General features: G+C 47.8%; 1 protein-coding gene across 1 annotated transcript in view; it reads left to right on the forward strand.

Annotated features, from left to right (window-relative positions):
• The window catches only part of BSN (bassoon presynaptic cytomatrix protein), a 384,008-nt gene that overhangs the window by 300,562 nt on the left and 63,233 nt on the right, over nt 1–20,213 (forward strand). The window contains exons 7-9 of the mRNA XM_077277246.1: nt 63–964; nt 1,549–1,645; nt 2,808–2,936. Of these exons, the coding sequence (XP_077133361.1) occupies nt 63–964; nt 1,549–1,645; nt 2,808–2,936 (1,128 nt within the window). The remainder of the gene's footprint in view (nt 1–62; nt 965–1,548; nt 1,646–2,807; nt 2,937–20,213) is intronic.

A 20,213-nucleotide genomic window follows, 5' to 3' on the forward strand; every position in this document is an offset into this window, starting at 1 on the left:
TATACTCCCTCTTCATCATTGGTCACATTAGCTGACCACAGTTTGTTTTTTGGTTTCTAAAGCCTATCATTTGGGTCAGGAAGAAACTGATTGGTTTGATAAACCAAGAGAAGCACGCCCTGATCGATCAAGGTATTATAGCAGCCATTCCTCGGCACAGAAGAAAATGCCGGTCAAGCACACATATCATGATTACGATGAACCTCCCGATGAAGATATGTGGCAACATGAGGAATACTCTCAGCCTCGTCATCCATCTTCAAAAGATCATCGACATCACGGAGATTCTGGAAGGCATTCTTCCCGACACTTGGATGAACAGTCTAGACGATCATCGAAACCGCATCCAAGAGATCAAGGGAGGCATGAATCGCGCTCACATTCACAGTCATCATCTTTGAAGAAGCAGTCAGATTCTAGATCACAATCTGGATATCCACCAAGTTCTTCTGAGTATTCTCAACAGTCAAGACAATCATCCAGTTATCACCATGGTGCAGAAACACAGAAGTCTCAGAGGCAATCTCAGATATCACTACAACAAAAACCTGACGCTCATCACCAGGGATCACAGCAAGCAAGACAACCTCAGTCTAGTCAACAGCAGCAAGCAAGACAACAGCAGCCCCAACAACTGAGCTCCAGACAGCAGCAGCAGGCATCTGGACCTTCACAGCAAGGGTCTCACCAGTCCTCTCATCAGCCCATGTCTCATCAAACTACTTCACATCCAACCACTCATCAGCAGCCGCCACATCAGCAAGGACCAAGTCAACCAATTAGGACACCAGTGCCGCCGTCACAACAGCAGCAGACTGCCGGGAGCCAAGGGCAGACTGCCTCCCGTCAACAGCAGCAGCCTGGTCCTCAAGGACAGGCCGCAGTGCGGACACAACAGCAACAGCCACAACAGTCTGCAAAACCACAGCAGACCCTGCAACCTACTGCGCCACCATCTGCACAAGTAAGTAAGACCACTAAACAGCAGGGTCAGTGCAAACCAGACGTCCTCCATTTGCTAACCAATCATGAGTGCTGGTTAAAGTCTCACCTGATCATTCAGGTGTAAGAGCCACTGGGCCCCAATGTAAAATCTGTAACAGGGCGCGACCGATAACTTGTCATTAATGAGGTCTTTTTAGTGCCAGAAGAGACATTTTGGCTCCATTTCATTCACAAGACCCGATAATTACTGCTACTTCCAACTCCTCCCGACAGCCAACCTTACATAGAAATGATCCTTAATTAAGACAGCGGCGCTAGCATCGGCCATTAAAATTGATGTCCACTAACTAGGACACCGCTACATTGACCACAGTGCATTATACACAGTCTACAAGTCATCTACAATCAGTCACACAAGTACTCAAACAACCAAAACACCCCAAAACTATGATCCCACACTGTGATCCACGTTTGTACACTGCACCAGAACAGCTTGAGCCCCCCGAGAGACCTGACGTATACCCCAAGGTCTGTGCAAGTGACACTAGATGGTGATGTATAAAGAATTCCTGGATATTGGGAATCTTGTTTTATCTATTCCAGCCAAAAGTGGAACCAGTGGAGGCTTCCAAAATGGCAGCAAAGCCAGCGGTACAGGCAGGAAGGGGACCACAGACATCCGTGCCAGCAGCTCCTGCAGGTGCGTCTATATCAAACGACCATAGCACAGGTCTGGGGCATCCACTGTGTGTGCAGGACTAGAACACGTCATCAGGGTGACCACTGTCAGACCAGTAGAGGTAGTGACTGCAGAGAACGTGGCGGAATACAGTGAAGACACCAGAATGACCGACATGCCATACAAGAGTACTAAGTTGGTAATCTGATGCGGTGGAAACTGTGAGGTCCTGAATTGAAGCAGATTGAAGTTCTGGAGGTGCCAGGGTCACTTGTTCATGTAGTCTATTATGGGAACATCACACTTGGACATTAGAGAGCAGGAATAAATATTTAAAATGGCACCAGAAGTGTGTGGAAGGCTGGTGCAAGATGACAGCTTTATCCCTTGAAAGTTGTTGGTGCCTCTTGGCGTCAGTCTCATTGGGTGTCAGAACTACTAGGGGTCATCAGTCTCAATTGGTGTCAGTACCACTAGGTGTTATCAGTCTAATTAGGTGTCAGCATCATTAGATGTCATCTCATTGGGTGTCGATACTACTAGGTGTCATCAGTCTCATTGGGTGTCAGCACCACTATATGTCATTAATCTCATTGGGTATCAGCACCACAAGGTGTCATCACTCTTATTGGGTGTCAGCACCACTAGGAGTCATCAGTCTCATTGGTTGTCATTACCACTAGATGTCATCAGTCTCATTAAGTGTCAGTACCACTAGGTGTCATCAATCTCATTGGGTGTCAGTATCGCTAGGTGTCAGTGTCATCAGTCTCATTGGTTGTCAGTACCACTCAGTAGAACTAGGTGTCAGTCTCATTAGGTGTCAGTACCACTGTATGTCATCAGCCTCATTGGTTGTCAGTGCCTCTAGCTGTCATCAATTTCATTAGGTGTCATCAGTCTCATTGGGTGTTGGTACCACTAGATTTCATCAATCTCATTGGGTGTCAGTACCACTAGGTGTCATGAGTCTCATTAGGTGTTAGTACCACTAGGTGTAAGTCTGGGTGTCTGGACCTCTGGGTATCAGGACTACTGGATGTCAGTGCCTCTGGGTGTCAGGACCTCTGGATGTTAGGACCACTGAGATTCAGTGCCTCTGGGTGTTAGGACCACTGGGTGTCAGGACCACTGGGTGTCATTGACGTTAGACTAGATTTCATGTTGGTTTATTTTTTAACAGGTGCAAAAATTGGGCCAAAAACAACAACAACAGGAGCCGTCCCAGGACAGCCTGGTCCCGAGGGTGAAAGCATGTTTTCTAAAATCCTCCCTGGAGGTGCAGCTGAACAAGCAGGCAAACTGACTGAGGGTAAGGCAGCAGCACAGAGAGTGCCAGGAAGTGCACGAGTGGAATATACAGTATATGCTCACATGATGACCATAGGACACGTATGATGTGTATGATGCATGGAATGATCTGTGTACATGGTGTCTCGGCCGTATGTGGTGCTGCCCTTGGCGCTCTAACTGGGCACTTGTATGACAGACTAAGGGTATGTGAACACAGCATCTTTTTCTTGCTCCATAACCTGCTGATTAAGCACTAAATGAATGCAAAAAAGATTGAATGTATGCACAGTATGACAAAGTCACTGGTAAAGTGCTGGAGTGGAAATATGTTCCACTGTGCTTAATGGCATCAGAGATATAAAATCCAGAGATTTTCCTCCAGCACACTAAATGCTTTGAGGGATTAACAGCTAATTTGTATAATGGGCTGGGTTTTATTTGGGCATCCATAGAGTGGGTGAGAGGATGTTCACCTTATCTCCACCCCAGGGAGTGATCTGGGGCTTGAGTAGCTGGCCTCCAGAGACAGTAGTTGTTTAGTGTCTGGAGAGGAAGACTCCCGAGAAATGTTTGTGCTTGGCTAATACCTGAACCGTGGGTCTTGCTATGTTATGATCCGGTGACCTTGGAGCCACATGAGACTTTCTCTGGAGTAGGTGGAACCTGTACTGACCGCAAACCCTAAACTGACACCGCAACTAGAAGTAGCCGTGGGGTGTACCTAACACATCCTAGACACCTCGACACAGCCGGAGAACTAAATACCCCTATAGATGGAAATGGGAATTCTATCTTGCCTCAGAGCAGAACCCCAAAGGATAGGTAGCCCCCCACAAATATTGACTGTGAGTATTAGAGGAAAGACACACGCAGGCAGAAAACAGGATTTAGCAAAAGAGGCCACTCTAGCTAAATAGAAAAGGATAGGATAGAATACTAAGCGGTCAGTATTAAAACCCTAAAAATATCCACAGCAGATAATACAAAAATTCCACATCTAACTAAAGACATGGAATGTATATCTGCATCTCCTGAGAATCCAACATGACTGAAAAAATCCAAACACAGTCTAAGCTGGACAAGAAAAAACAATGAATAGTACTGAATAGTAAAGCACACAGCATGTGTGCTGCAGAAACAAAACCCAGACACTTATCTTGGCTGATTTGGCAGCAGGGCAGGAGGAACCAGACAGAGATGTAAGACCTCCAAGAACAATGGACAACTGGCAAGGGCTAATGGATCCTGCAAACCTAAATACCCAGAGAGAGCTGCAATCAGCAGGGACACCTGCTCAGGATTGCAACCCAGGGACAACTGTATTACCGCCAACAACCACCGGAGGGAACCCAAGAGCAGAATTCACAACATGCTAACCCTGAGCAGGCTGAGCCCCACTAAGACAAGGACTGTGCTACCATTTTTGTTTGTTTTGCCAAGAGGGCCATGTTTACTTTGTGCTACACCTTGGTTTATGCTGCATCTAATAAACCAAGGACATTCCTAAAGCGACAGTGTTCCCGTGTTTACCTCTGTGTACAGCCGAGTTAGCCGATCTACCACAGGTGGTGGACAATGCGGGCAGCATTCCCAGCGAACACGTGTGACGGCTACAAGAAGTACTGCATTTCCTGGGTAAAGGTGGCCACTAGCCAGTATGCAATGTCAGGCAAAATGGAGGACCTGCTGAAATATCTGGTACAAGTGAAGCAGAATCGGCATGAATTACAGCAGCAACACCTGGCGCAAGAGGAGACAAGTAAGCTGCTTATACAACAAATGCAACAGCAGCAGATTGACTTGCTCACAGAGGTGGTTCGTGGAAGGCCGGCAGCCTGTCTCCCAAGTCCAGGTGACGACACATACGTCTGGAAGGCAGTAAGACGAGCCATGCAAACAATTACCCCGGGTGATTATGTGTAAGCATTTTTGATTGTGTTTGAGTGGGTAACCGAGCATAAGAAGCTACCGCCAGAGCAATGAGCGAAGGTGCTGGCCCATTACCTAACTGGCAAACCCCAAAAGGCTTATTATGATTTGGCATTACAGGATGCACTGGAGTATGCCAAACTGATTTTTGGCAAGCACTGGAGTGACTATTTCGGTCAGAGCACAAAGGGATCACCACTGGGCATATTATGGTGACAAATCACCTCGATCCCAAATGTTTGATTTACTGCATCTTGTGCAAAAATGGTTGCAGCCGTAATCCTCCACTCCAGCCCCGGGTTGTCATAGACAGATCCGTTCACTCCCTTCCTAGGCCAGTGCTGACCTTGAAAGCCCAGGGAGATCCCTGAAATGTGAATGAACTGGTGGGCCTAGTGGAACGGTACCAGGTGGCCGAGAGGTCCAGAAGGTGGTGCATCCCCATACTGGGGTACCCAGTGGGCGCCTGAATCCCAAAAGAGGAGTAGTAGAGCCACCACTGGTGGGAGTGCTAGATCCCAAGGGGTTTTCAAAGGCAGCGGGTAAAGACTTGCTCTGCTGGAAATGTTGTGATCTGGGACATACAGCCGCCCGTTGTCCTTCGAGGAGATGAACTGCAGCCTAGGGGGGCGCTGCTCATACTATGCCTATCCTGTTGTGATCTGGTGGCCTAGGAGCAGCATGAGACGTACTCTAGAGAAGGTGGTACCTGTACTGACCGCAGACCCCGACCTTAACACCGCAACTAGAAGTAGCCGTGGAATGTACCCATCACTCCCCAGACATCTCGACCCAGCCGGAGGACCAATTACCCCTAGAGATAGAAAAGGGAAAACTATCTTGCCTCAGAGAAAATCCCCAAAGGATAGACAGCCCCCACAAATATTGACTGTGAGAGGAGAGGGAAAAAACATACACAGACTGAAATCAAAATTTAGCAAACGAGGCCACTTCTAGCTGAATAGAAAAGATAGGACAGAGTACTATGCGGTCAGTATTAAAACACTAGAAAATATCCACCACAGAAAATACAAAATCTCCACATCTAACTAAAGATATGGAGGGTATATCTGCATCTCCAGAGATACCAGCTTGGCTAAACAAATCCTTATACAGACCAAGCTGGACAAGACAAAAACATGGAAAAGAACTGAACAATAAGGCTCACAGCATGTGGACTGCAAAAATCAAGGCCAGAACTTATCTTTGTTGAAATGAACAGTAAAGCAGGAGAGACCAGGCAGGGATGTGAATCCTCCAGGAACAATGGACAACTGGCACTGACTAAAGGGTCAAGAAAGACTAAATAGCCCTGTCAGAATTGCACAAAGTGGACACACCTGATGAATGCTGCGATCCAGAGACAGCAGCGCTACCACTTATAACCACCGGAGGGAGCCCAAGAGCAGAATTCACAACAGTACCTCCCCCTTGAGGAGGGGTCACCGAACCCTCACCAGAGCCCCCAGGCCGATCCGGACGAGCCAAATGAAAGGCACGAACCAAATCCTCAGCATGAACATCGGAGGCAACAACCCAAGAATTATCCTCCTGGCCATAACCCTTCCATTTGACAAGATACTGAAGCTTCCGCCTCGAAAAACGAGAATCCAAAATCTTCTCAACCACATACTCCAACTCCCCATCAATCAACACCGGGGCAGGAGGATCAACAGAGGGAACAACGGGCACCACATATTTCCGCAACAAAGATCTATGAAAAACATTATGGATGGAAAAAGAGGCTGGAAGGGCCAAACGAAAAGGCACTGGATTGATAATCTCAGATATCCTATAAGGGCCAATAAACCGAGGCTTGAACTTAGGGGAAGAAACCTTCATAGGAACATGACAGGAAGACAACCAGACCAAATCCCCAACCCGAAGCCGGGAACCAACACTCCGACGACGGTTAGCAAAACGCTGAGCCCCCTCCTGAGACAACACCAAATTGTCAACAACATGAGCCCAAATTTGCTGCAACCTGTCAACCACAGAGTCCACCCCAGGACAATCAGAAGGCTCAACCTGCCCTGAAGAAAAACGAGGATGAAAACCAGAGTTACAAAAGAAAGGTGAAACCAAGGTAGCAGAACTAGCCCGATTATTAAGGGCAAACTCGGCCAATGGCAAGAAAGCCACCCAATCATCCTGATCAGCAGACACAAAGCATCTCAAATAAGTTTCCAAAGTCTGATTAGTTTGATCGGTTTGGCCATTTGTCTGAGGATGAAATGCGGAAGAAAAAGACAAATCAATGCCCAGCCTAGCACAAGAGGCCCGCAAAAACCTAGAAACAAACTGGGAACCTCTATCGGACACAATATTCTCCGGAATGCCATGCAAACGAACCACATGCTGAAAAAACAACGGAACCAAATCAGAAGAGGAAGGCAATTTAGGCAAAGGTACCAAATGAACCATCTTAGAAAACCGGTCACAAACCATGCAGATAACCGACGTCCTCTGGGAAACCGGAAGATCCGAAATAAAATCCATAGAAATATGCGTCCAAGGCCTCTCAGGGACCGGCAAAGGCAAAAGCAACCCACTAGCATGGGAACAACAGGGCTTGGCCCGTGCGCAAGTCCCACAGGACTGCACAAAAGAACGCACATCACGTGACAAAGAAGGCCACCAAAAGAACCTACCAACCAAATCTCTGGTACCAAAAATACCAGGATGGCCAGCCAACACAGAACAATGAACCTCAGAAATCACTCTACTAGTCCATCTATCAGGAACAAACAGTTTCCCCACTGGACAGCGGTCAGGTTTGTCAGCCTGAAATTTCTGAAGAACCCGTCGTAAATCAGGGGAAATGGCAGAAAGGACCACCCCTTCTTTCAGAATGCCAACCGGTTCAAGGACCTCAGGAGAATCAGGCAAAAAACTCCTAGAGAGGGCATCAGCCTTAACATTCTTAGAACCCGGAAGATACGAGACCACAAAATCAAAACGGGAGAAAAACAGGGACCATCGGGCCTGTCTAGGATTCAGCCATTTGGCAGACTCGAGGTAAATCAGATTCTTATGATCGGTCAAGACCACAATACGGTGCTTGGCCCCCTCAAGCCAATGTCGCCACTCCTCAAATGCCCACTTCATAGCCAACAACTACCGATTGCCGACATCATAATTGCGTTCCGCAGGCGAAAACTTTCGAGAAAAGAAGGCACACGGTTTCATCAAGGAACCATCAGAATTCCTCTGAGACAAAACGGCCCCTGCCCCAATCTCAAAAGCGTCAACCTCAACCTGAAAAGGAAGAGAAACATCCGGCTGACGCAACACCGGGGCAGAAGTAAATCGGCGTTTAAGCTCCTGAAAGGCAGAAACAGCCGCAGAGGACCAATTCGTCACATCAGTGCCTTTCTTCGTCAAATCGGTCAGGGGTTTAACCACACTGGAGAAGTTGGCAATGAAACGGCGATAAATATTAGCAAAGCCCAAAAATTTCTGAAGGCTCTTCACGGATGTGGGCTGGATCCAATCATGAATGGCCTGAACCTTAACCGGATCCATTTCTATAGATGAGGGAGAAAAAATGAAGCCCAAAAAAGAAACCTTCTGTACTCCAAAGAGGCACTTAGACCCCTTCACAAACAAGGCATTATCACGAAGGATCTGAAATACCATCCTGACTTGTTTCACATGAGACTCCCAATCATCTGAAAAAATCAAAATATCATCCAAATATACAATCATGAATTTATCAAGATAATTCCGAAATATATCATGCATGAAGGACTGAAACACAGATGGAGCATTAGAGAGTCTGAATGGCATCACAAGGTATTCAAAATGGCCTTCGGGCGTATTAAACGCAGTTTTCCATTCGTCACCCTGCTTAATACGAACAAGATTATATGCCCCTCGAAGGTCAATCTTAGTAAACCAACTAGCCCCCTTAATCCTAGCAAACAGATCAGAAAGCAAAGGCAAAGGGTGTTGGAATTTGACCGTGATCTTATTCAAGAGGTGATAATCAATACAGGTTCTCAAGGAGCCATCCTTCTTGGCAACAAAAAAAAAACCTGCTCCCAATGGTGAAGAAGATGGCCGAATATGCCCTTTCTCCACAGATTCCTTAACATAGCTCCGCATGGCGGTATGTTCTGGCACAGACAGGTTGAAAAGTCGGCCCTTAGGTAACTTACAGCCTGGAATCAAGTCAATAGCACAATCACAGTCCCTATGCGGTGGAAGGGAACTGGACTTGGGCTCATTGAATACATCCTGGAAATCTGACAAAAACTCAGGAATTTCAGAAGAGGGGGAGGAGGCAATTGACAACAAAGGAACATCACCATGAACCCCCTGACAACCCCAACTAGTCACAGACAGATTTCCAATCTAATACTGGATTATGCACCTGTAACCATGGGAAACCCAGCACAATAGCATCATGCAAATTATGCAACACCAGAAAATGACAATCTTCCTGATGGGTTGGCGCCATGCACATGGTCAGCTGTGTCCAAAACTGAGGTTTATTTTTAGCTAATGGTGTAGCATCAATGCGCCTCAAAGGAATAGGACTCTGCAAAGGCTGCAAGGGGAAACCACAACGTCTGGCAAATTCTAAGTCCATTAAGTTTAGAGCAGCGCCTGAATCCACAAATGCCATGACAGAAAATGACGATAATGAGCAGATCAGGGTCACAGATAACAGAAGTTTAGGTTGTATAGTACTGATGGTAACAGAACTAGCGATTCTCTTGGTACGCTTAGGGCAATCAGAAATAACATGAGCAGAATCGCCGCAGTAAAAACACAACCTATTCTGACGTTTGAATCCTTGTCGTTCTAGACACAATCCTATCACACTGCATAGGCTCAGGACTCCGCTCAGAAGACAATGCCATAGTGTGCACAACTCTGCGCTCGCGCAAGCGCCGATCAATCTGAGTGGCCAGAGACATAGAATCACTCAGAGCAGCAGGCGTGGGGAACCCCATCATAACATCTTTAACGGATTCAGAAAGACCCTGAAAATTGCCGCCAAGGCATCCTCATTCCATTTAGTCAGCACAGACCATTTTCTAAATTTCTGGCAATATGATTCTGCCGCTTCTTGACCCTGACACAGGGCCAACAAGGTCTTCTCAGCATGATCCACTGAATTAGGTTCATCATACAATAACCCAAGCGCCTGGAAAAAGGTGTCTACATTAAGCAAAGCCGGATTCCCAGGTTCCAGGGCAAACGCCCAATCCTGGGGTCACCACGCAGCAGAGATATAACAATTTTAACCTGCTGGATGGGATCACCAGAGGAACGGGGTTTCAAAGCAAAAAACAGTTTACAGTTATTTTTAAAGCTCAAAAATTTGGACCTGTCCCCAAAAAACAAATCAGGAGTTGGAATTCTAGGCTCTAAAACCGGAGTCTGAACGATATAATCAAAAATACCCTGTACTCTAGCAGCAAGTTGATCCACACGAGCAGCCAATCCCTGAACATCCATGCCAGCGCCAAACTCCTGAGCCACCCAGAGGTAAAGAGGGAAAAAAAACACAACAGACTACAGAAAAAAAAATGGCTCAGCACTTTCCTTCCCTTCTTCTGAGATGCGGTTAACTCATTGTAGGCTAGTTGTACTGTTATGATCTGGTGGCCTAGGAACAGCATGAGACGTACTCTAGAGAAGGTGGTACCTGTACTGACCGCAGACCCCGAACTTAACACCGCAACTAGAAGTAGCCGTGGAATGTACCCATCACTCCCCAGACATCTCGACACAGCCGGAGGACTAATTACCCCTAGAGATAGAAAAGGGAAAACTATCTTGCCTCAGAGAAAATCCCCAAAGGATAGACAGCCCCCCACAAATATTGACTGTGAGAGGACAGGGAAAAAACATACACAGACTGAAATCAGAATTTAGCAAAGGAGACCACTTCTAGCTAAATAGAAAGCATGGGACATAGTACTATGCGGTCAGTATTAAAACACTAGAAAATATCCACCACAGAAAATACAAAATCTCCACATCTAACTAAAGATATGGAGGGTATATCTGCATCTCCAGAGATACCTGCTTGGCTAAACAAATCCTTATACAGACCAAGCTGGACAAGACAAAAACATGGAAAAGAACTGAACAATAAGGCCCACAGCATGTGGACTGCAAAAATCAAGGCCAGAACTTATCTTTGTTGAAATGAACAGTCAAAGACTTGCTACACCCCATGATAATCGGGCAGGACTTCAACCTGTTCTGGGACTTGTGGGGAAAGACGTGGATGCCAAGTGACGAAGACAGGAACCAGCTCAACCCTGATAAAACCCCATCGCAGTCGGAGGTGGATGAGTTCCTCTTATGTGTCCTGACTTGTGACAAAGACAAGACGATGACCAGTGAGGCCAAGATTCCTGAACTGGGGGATTATGGGGGAAATTTTGAGACTGTTCAAATGCGGGATCTTACCCTAAAAGGGGCATTTGAAAAATGTGTCTGTGATAAATGGGATTGCCCAAGAGCTGGGTGTCGACACCAGGTTCACCATACTTTGCACTTAATGATTAGTTGCTAAATCAGGTCACTAAACAGCGAGGGTTTTAGAACAGCTGGTAGTCCTGCGACCCTATGGACATAGGGTACTAGATCTGGCCCATTCATATGTCTTGGGGGCATCCAGGCACAGATAAGAGGTTCTACTGGCCGGGGTGTCACAGTAACATTGTTAATTTTTGCTGATTCTGATCTACCTGTCAGCTAACTTCTCTTGTATCCCACTTCCGCATTCTCCTCGGTCAGTTGCCCATTATAGACCTCTCCTTTGACTGGATTACCATAGATCTGGTAGGACCCCTAGTTAAGTCTGCCAGAGGTCAACAATACATATTGGTGATCATGGACTATGTGACACGGTACCCGGAGGCGGTACCATTGAGGAACTCCTCAGCCAGGAGTATAGCCCCAGAGCTAGTCCATATTTTATCCCGGACGGGCCTGCCCTGGGAGATTCTGATGGACTAAGGAACAATGTTCATGTCCAAGGTAATGAGAGAGTTATGTAAAGCCCTCCAGATTACCTAACTCAGGACATCTGTGTACCATCCGCAGATGAACGGCCTCGTTGAAAGGTTCAACAAGACCTTGAAGTCTATGCCAAAGAAAGTCATGGAAAAGAATGTCAAGGACTGGGATTGCTTGTTACCGTACCTACTGTTTCCACTAGAAAAGTCCTACAGGCCTCTACGGAGTTCTCAGCATTCAAGCTGTTATTCGGACGGCACCCTCAGGGACTTCTGAACATTGCAAAGGAGACCTGAGAAGCGTAGGTAACATCCCAGCAAAGCGTTACCGAACATGTGGCCCAGGTGCCGGACAGGATCGCGATTGTGATACTGATTGTGAGAGAGCGCCTCCTTCAAGCACAAGAGGCTCAGGCAAGGGTCTGCAATCGGTCGGAAAGACTGAGACAGTTTAGCCCTGGAGACCGGGTGTTGGTGTTGATCCCCACAGTTGAAAGTAAGTTCCTGGCCAAGTTTCAAGGGCCGAACGAGGTGGTCAAAAAGTTGAGTAACGTCAACTTCAAGGTCCACCAACCAGGGAGAAGAAAACCATACCAGGTGTACCACATTATCCTGCTGAAACCGTGGTGAGACAAGGATCCGGTAGAAGACACGTACCCAAGGGTCCATCCTGAAGCCACTGTCAAGGATGTCATAGTAGCAGAGACACTGTTGCTGGCCCAGAAACAACAGTGTCGTAATCTGCTTCAGCAGAACTAGGTTCTGTTTACGGAGTTACCAGGATGTTCGCAGGTTGTGGAGTAAGAAAGGGTGGATGAAAAGCTGTATTGGATTCCCGAAGTCTGCCGCAAGGTGATCTCCAAGGAGTTAAGGAGAATGTTAGGCCTGGGCATCAAAAATCGGTTGGTCCCTGTGACGGGGTGTATGGCAGAGCAAGAAGGGACAACAGGCCAAGGGATGATTCCACAGATTTATTATCCAGAACGCTGGAACAACACATGCAGGTAGATCTACAGAGTCCACAATTAGTCCAACGGAACAGGTTCGGGGCACCTCCCGATAATCCTTGTGCCAGCTAACAAAGCAATAGTCCACACGAGTCCAAGGGATCCCAAAACAATCCCACGAACGACAAGATATGTCCTCAGCTCAAGTCTCGCTCCGTTCGCTTCCGCAGTCACAGATGAACGTGGGGTCTTGCCTCAGCTAAGAATCCCCACTCCTTCTCCTTCAAGGGTCAACTCACATCTGATCTCAAAAATAAGAATGGATTGTCTGAGCTCCTGGGATCCGCCCATGAAGGGGGTAGGGGTCACACCTTTTATTCAATGGCTGAGTCCACCAGAAGATTCTATTCTGTTCGGCTCCACTTAGTCTAGGTCGTATGTACATTTGACTAGCCACCTGCTGAGAGGAAGAATGGCTATTCCTTCACTAGTGTTGACAAAGCTTAATTACATTAAAGCTTAGGGCTGCAAGTATTGGGGGAAGGAGACATTGTTACAGGTAAACTCCTAGCACAATTAAATACATAAATTACAGCTAATAGAAACCAGAGAACAGTTACATACATCAAATGGCATATTATTCAAATGCAGGACAGGGCAAAAGTACAGATCATGACAATCCCTTCCCCTCCCAATTTGTGTACGTACTAGGGACCTCCACAGGTCGCTGGTTAAGTACACACAGGCATGGCTGACCAGACTCAGGGCTCCTCTTGCCTGGACAGTCCATCTGCATTTTGGCGTTGGCTGCCTCTTCTATACTGTATGGTAAAGTTATAGGGCTGCAGAGCCAGGCTCCATCGTAGTAAGCGTCCATTGTCCCCAGAGACTCTGTTCAGCCAGATGAGGGGATTGTGATCAGTAACCACAGTGAATTCTCGTCCATACAGATACGGTCTTAGTTTCCTGAGGGCCCACACTACAGCCAGACATTCTTTTTCAACAGTTGCATAGGCCACTTCTCGGTCCAGCAATTTCCGGCTGAGGTAGGCAATGGGGTGCTCATCCCCAGCTGCATTCACCTGGCTGAGTACAGCTCCCAGTCCATAAGCAGAGGCGTCAGTCTGCACAATGAATCTGCTCTTGTAGTCTGGAGCAGCCAGAACAGGGTCGCAGACCAGAGCATCCTTCAGCCGGTTAAAAGCCTCATCACAGGCTGGAGTCCAGACCACCAGCCGGGGCATCGTTTTCTTGGTCAGGTCGGTAAGAGGCTTGGCCACCGTGCTGAAATGAGAAACAAATTTTCGGTAATAACCGGCAGTGCCCAAAAAAGCCATAACTTGTTTCTTAGTTTGGGGTACAGGCCAGTCTCTAATAGCTTGGATTTTGGCAGGTTCAGGACGGAGCTTCCCTCCTCCCACTCTATGCCCTAGGTACTGAACTTCACCCATCCCCAATTGGCATTTATCTGGTCGAATGGTTAGGCCTGCTGCAAGAAGCAGGTCAAGAATAATGGCTACTTGGTTCAGATGTTCTTCCCACGTCTGGCTGAAGATTGCGATATCATCCAAGTAGGCACAAGCAAAGTCACCACATCCCCGGAGGATCTGGTCCACCATTCTCTGGAAGGTTGCAGGGGCAGTCTTCATTCCAAAGGGCATGTTTAGAAATTCATACAGACCAAAGGGGGTTATAAAAGCGGACCGTTCTCTCCCTTCCTCCGTCAGAGGGATTTGCCAGTAGCCCTTACTGAGATCCAAGGTAGTGACATATCGGGACCCAGCCAGGCGGTCTAGAAGTTCGTCAATACGGGGCATTGGGTACGGATCACTGACGGTATGGTCGTTTAGTCGTCGATAGTCCACACAAAACCGAGTACTCCCATCCTTCTTGCGTACTAACACCACAGGAGAGGCCCAAGGGCTATGGGAGGCCTTGATTACCCCAAGCTGTAACATCTCCTCCAGTTCGTGCTGCATGGTGTGTCGAACTGATTCAGGTACCCGGTAAGGAGCCTGTTGTATGGGACGGATACCCTGAGTGTCCACATGATGTTGGGTGATGGTGGTTCGACCTGGTTGGGATGAGAAAGCAGCCCGTCTCTGTTGAAGCACTCCCAGCATCTGTTTTTTCTGTAAGGAATCCAGGTGATCTCCCAGTGGAACCTGTTCCACAGTGGATGGGGCTCTCGCTGCTTCCACGAGATCAGGTAGGGAGTCCTCATCCTCTTGACCATCTTCTGAAGCCAGCTGGCAGCTTGCTATCATTGGAATGTTCCTGTCATGGTACTCCTTAATCATATTCACATGAACAGTCTTTTGTCTTAGCCCCTGATCATCTAAAGCAAGAAGATAATTGGTGTCATTTAGTTTTCTGAGAACCCGGAAGGGACCCTCCCATGTGGTCTGCAGTTTATTCTGCCGATGGGGAACAATCATTAAACCTGTTGTCCTTCTACAAACTCCCGATAGCGTGCTTTACGGTCATACCATGTCTTCTGTCTGGTTTGAGCCATCCGCACATGACTCTGGGCAAAACTAGCAAGTTGAGCCAGGGTTTCTCGCAGCTTTAGGACATAAGGGACAACAGGGGCTCCTGTATCCTCAACTTGCCCCTCCCAGTATTCCTTGAGCAGGGTTAAGGGTCCTCGGACCTTTCTTCCATAGAGTAGTTCAAAGGGGGAAAACCCAGTGGACTCCTGGGGAACTTCCCGATAGGCAAACAAGAGATGGGGTAGGTACTTCTCCCAGTCTGAATCTCTGTCCGTGAAGGCCCTTAGCATATTCTTCAGAGTGCCATTGAATCGTTCACAAAGTCCATTTGTTTGGGGGTGATACGGGGTCGTTCGGATCGCTCGTACTCCACAAGTGCGCCACAGGCACTGGACCAGCTCTGACATGAACTGGGAGCCTTGGTCTGACAAGATCTCACTGGGGAATCCTACTCGGGTAAAGATGGTAACCAAGGCCTCGGCCACCTTGGCTGCAGAAATACTTGACAAGGCCACAGCTTCTGGATATCGGGTGGCATAGTCCACGACAGTGAGAATGTACTGCTTCCCAGATTTACTTGGCTTAGCAAGAGGTCCAATGATATCGACAGCTACTCTTTGAAAGGGTTCTTCTATTATAGGGAGAGGTTGCAGGGGTGCCTTTGGGTGATCTCCGGGTCGCCCTCTACGCTGACATATGTCACAAGTTCGGCAGAAATGCGCTACGGCTTGGGAAATCCCCGGCCAATAGAAAGTTTGAGTCAATCGTCTCTCCGTGCGAGTTTTGCCTTGATGGCCAGCCATAGGAATGTCATGAGCAAGGTGTAATAGGGGAATTCTGTACTTCTGAGGAATAATCAGCTGTTTGCTATATGTCCAGGGCTTATCTAGGGAGTCGGCATTGGTAACCCGATATAGAAGTCCATTTTCTCTGATAATTCTTTCCCCGTTCTCCCCTAGCTGCCCTATCTCAGCTCGAGCTCTAAAACTAGCAAGGGTGGGGTCAGTCTCTACCTCTTTTCTAAACTGAACTTTATCCCAAGTAACATTCATATTATCCCCACAAGAAGAATCACTCACCGGCTGTGACGGCATTTCTGGTGGCCTCATTTCCATGGATGGGTTGTACACGTCCACATCCGCTGCCCTCTTGGCTTGACTTCTGGTTACCGCACCGACATAGTGGCATTGAAGATTTCCTACATCATTTCCCAGAAGAACATCTGCAGGGAGGCCGCTCATCACACCGACCATACATTGTTTGGCCCCAAAGCCATAATCCAGGGTCACACTCGCTCTTGGAATATATCTCTGGGTGCCTCCAGCCAATTCAATAGCAATTCCTGGTCCCTTTTGAATTGCTTCTGGTTGAATTACTCGGGGATCGGCTATGGTGAGGAAAGCCCCAGTGTCACGGAAGCCAACAACTTTTTGGCCATCCAGCACGACCTCCTGTAGATGCTTGTGCTGAAGCTCAGAAGAACAGGTGGCTGGGGCTCGCACCCCATAGACTCCTGGTAGGGGATCCAGGGTATCCGAGTCACTTGGCAAGTCATCAGGGACTATATCCAGCCCTTCTCCTGGTGAGGGGGTCTGTAGATAATGAACGGGCAAAGGCAGTCTGTAGCGGTTCTGCCTCCGAACACCTGGACATTGAAATTGCAGATGCCCAGGCTGCCCACATCCATAACATCTGCGCTCTGGGATTCTTCCTCCATGTCGTATTCCCAAAGGTGGAGCAGGAGTAGTGCGAGGCACAGTCACACGAAGGTCACCATGAGTTGGTGGTCTAGTGGGATGGTAAATATTGGAGGCCGAAGGACCAGGGGCTGCCAGCGTTGGGGGGCTGGTAGTTTTTTTCTCACTGAGTAGTAGTTTTTTCCACTGAGGCTTGATGGTGAGAACCTCATCAGCTAGAGCTGCAGCTTCCTCCACAGTGGCTGGTCTCCTCTCACGCACCCATTCCCGGATCTCAGCAGGGCACTTGAAGTAAAACTGCTCTTTTAGGATAACCTGGAGAAAGGTCTCCCAGGTTAAGGCCTCCTCTGCTTCCAGCCAGCGATTACATATTTGTTTGAGTCTGTGGGCATACATCTTGAAAGACACTTCCTCATCGCAGGCTAAAGTACGGAACTGAGTCCTGTAAGTGTCTGGTGCCACAGCATAATGTTCTAGAATAGTCAGTTTAATCTCCGCATACTCACAGTTCTCTCGAGGGCCCATAGCTCTATAGGCTGCGGCAGCTCCACCCTCTAAGAGCCCCACCAGATGTCGGACTCGCTCTCTGTCCGGGACTTCCATTAATCGACACTGATGCTCAAAGTCCTGGAAGAAGCCCTCGATGTCTCCTGAAGCCTCATTAAACGGCTTGAAGTCTTTGTGGGACACTCTGGGGAGTTCCCTCATGGTGGGTGCTGGGGTTACAGTCTGTCTGGAGCTTCTAGCTGCTTCCAAAGCGATCTGCCTCTCCAGCAATGCCATCTCCTGAGCTCTGTCCTCGGCTCTGTGAATGGCCTCCCTCTCCTGAGCTCTGTGAATGGCCTCCTTCTTATCGGCGATGGTGGCCTCCTCTCCCAGCAATGCCAACTCCTCCTCGTACCATACAACCCACTGACTTTTTTGGGTATTTACCTCCGGCTGCAGTCTTTCCTCCATTTGCTGTGAGGATCCCTCCTCAGCGTAATCTTGCAGGCGAACGCCTTCCAAAGCCTCAATTAGCTGCTCCTTGGAGAGCCCCTTGTAGCTGACTCCCAGTTCATGGGTCTTTGTTTGTAAGTTCACCACAGTCCAGTTCTTGTACTCTGCAGTGCTGGTTCCCGATGTTGGGCCATTGTCCTCCATTCCTTCTACTCTGATCCCGCTGCTGCCACCAGTTTGTGACGGGGTGTATGGCAGAGCAAGAAGGGACAACAGGCCAAGGGATGATTCCACAGATTTATTATCCAGAACGCTGGAACAACACATGCAGGTAGATCTACAGAGTCCACAATTAGTCCAACGGAACAGGTTCGGGGCACCTCCCGATAATCCTTGTGCCAGCTAACAAAGCAATAGTCCACACGAGTCCAAGGGATCCCAAAACAATCCCACGAACGACGAGATATGTCCTCAGCTCAAGTCTCGCTCCGTTCGCTTCCGCAGTCACAGATAAACGTGGGGTCTTGCCTCAGCTAAGAATCCCCACTCCTTCTCCTTCAAGGGTCAACTCACATCTGATCTCAAAAGTAAGAATGGATTGACTGAGCTCCTGGGATCCGCCCATGAAGGGGGTAGGGGTCACACCTTTTATTCAATGGCTGAGTCCACCAGAAGATTCTATTCTGGTCGGCTCCACTTAGTCTAGGTCGTATGTACATTTGACTAGCCACCTGCTGAGAGGAAGAATGGCTATTCCTTCACTAGTGTTGACAAAGCTTAATTACATTAAAGCTTAGGGCTGCAAGTATTGGGGGAAAGAGACATTGTTACAGGTAAACTCCTAGCACAATTAAATACATAAATTACAGCTAATAGAAACCAGAGAACAGTTAGGGTACCGTCACACATTGAAATTTTCATCGCTGCGACGGCACGATTCGTGACGTCGCAGCGTCGTATAATCATCGCTCCAGCGTCGTAGACTGCGGTCACACGTTGCAATCACGGCGCTGGAGCGATGCCGAAGTCCCCGGGTAACCAGGGTAAACATCGGGTAACTAAGCGCAGGGCCGCGCTTAGTAACCCGATGTTTACCCTGGTTACCAGCGTAAACGTAAAAAAACAAACCGTACATACTCACCCGTCGGTGTCCTTCAGGTCCCTTGCCGTCTGCTTCCTGCTCTGAGTGCAGCCATACAGTGAGAGCAGAGCGCAGCACCGCTGTGATCTGCTCTCACTTTCCGGCCGGCCGGCACTCAGAGCAGGAAGCAGACGGCAAGGGACCTGAAGGACACCGACGGGTGAGTATGTACGGTTTGTTTTTTTACGTTTACGCTTGTAACCAGGGTAAACATCGGGTTACTAAGCGCGGCCCTGCGCTTAGTTACCCGATGTTTACCCTGGTTACAAGCGAAGACATCGCTGGATCGCTGTCACACACAACGATCCAGCGATGTCAGCGGGTGATCAAGCGACGAAAGAAAGTTCCAAACGATCTGCTACGACGTACGATTCTCAGCAGGGTGTCTGATCGCAGTAGCGTGTCAGACACAGCGATATCGTAACGATATCGCTAGAACGTCACGAATCGTAACGTCGTAGCGATGGAAATTTCAATGTGTGATGGTACCCTTACATACATCAAATGGCATATTATTCAAATGCAGGACAGGGCAAAAGTACAGATCATGACAGTCCCGCCCTATTGTTCTTGTTCCGAAGCTGACGTTTTTAATGATACCATCTTGGTGCAGATACGATCTTTTGATCACCCGTTATTGCATTTTAGTGCAATGTCGTGGCAACCAAAAAAACGTAATTCTGGCATTTTGATTTTTATTCCTTGCTAGGGCATTTAGCGATCAGGTTAATGCTTTTTTTTTATTGATAGATCGGGCGATTCTGAACGCGGCAATACCAAATATGTGTATGTTTGATTTTTTAAATTGTTTTAGTTTGAATAGGGCGAAAGGGGGGTGATTATTTTTTTTTAAATACTTTTAAAAACTTTTTTTTTTTCTACTTTTGCCATGCTTCAATAATCTCCATAGGAGACTAGAAGCTGGCACAACTTGATCTACTCTGCTGCATAGAGGCGATGGACACGTGATCCTCCTTCTCATACATCATACACGTGATCACCTCTCATACATCATACACGTGATCACCTCTCACACACGTGATCACCTCTCATACATCATATACGTGATCACCCCCTCATACATCATACATGTGATTGTCCTCATACAGCATACACATGATCATCCTCCTCATACATCATACACTTGACCATCCTCATACATCATACA

This window comes from Ranitomeya variabilis, chromosome 8, assembly GCF_051348905.1.
Source record: "Ranitomeya variabilis isolate aRanVar5 chromosome 8, aRanVar5.hap1, whole genome shotgun sequence".
NCBI lineage: Eukaryota > Metazoa > Chordata > Amphibia > Anura > Dendrobatidae > Ranitomeya > Ranitomeya variabilis.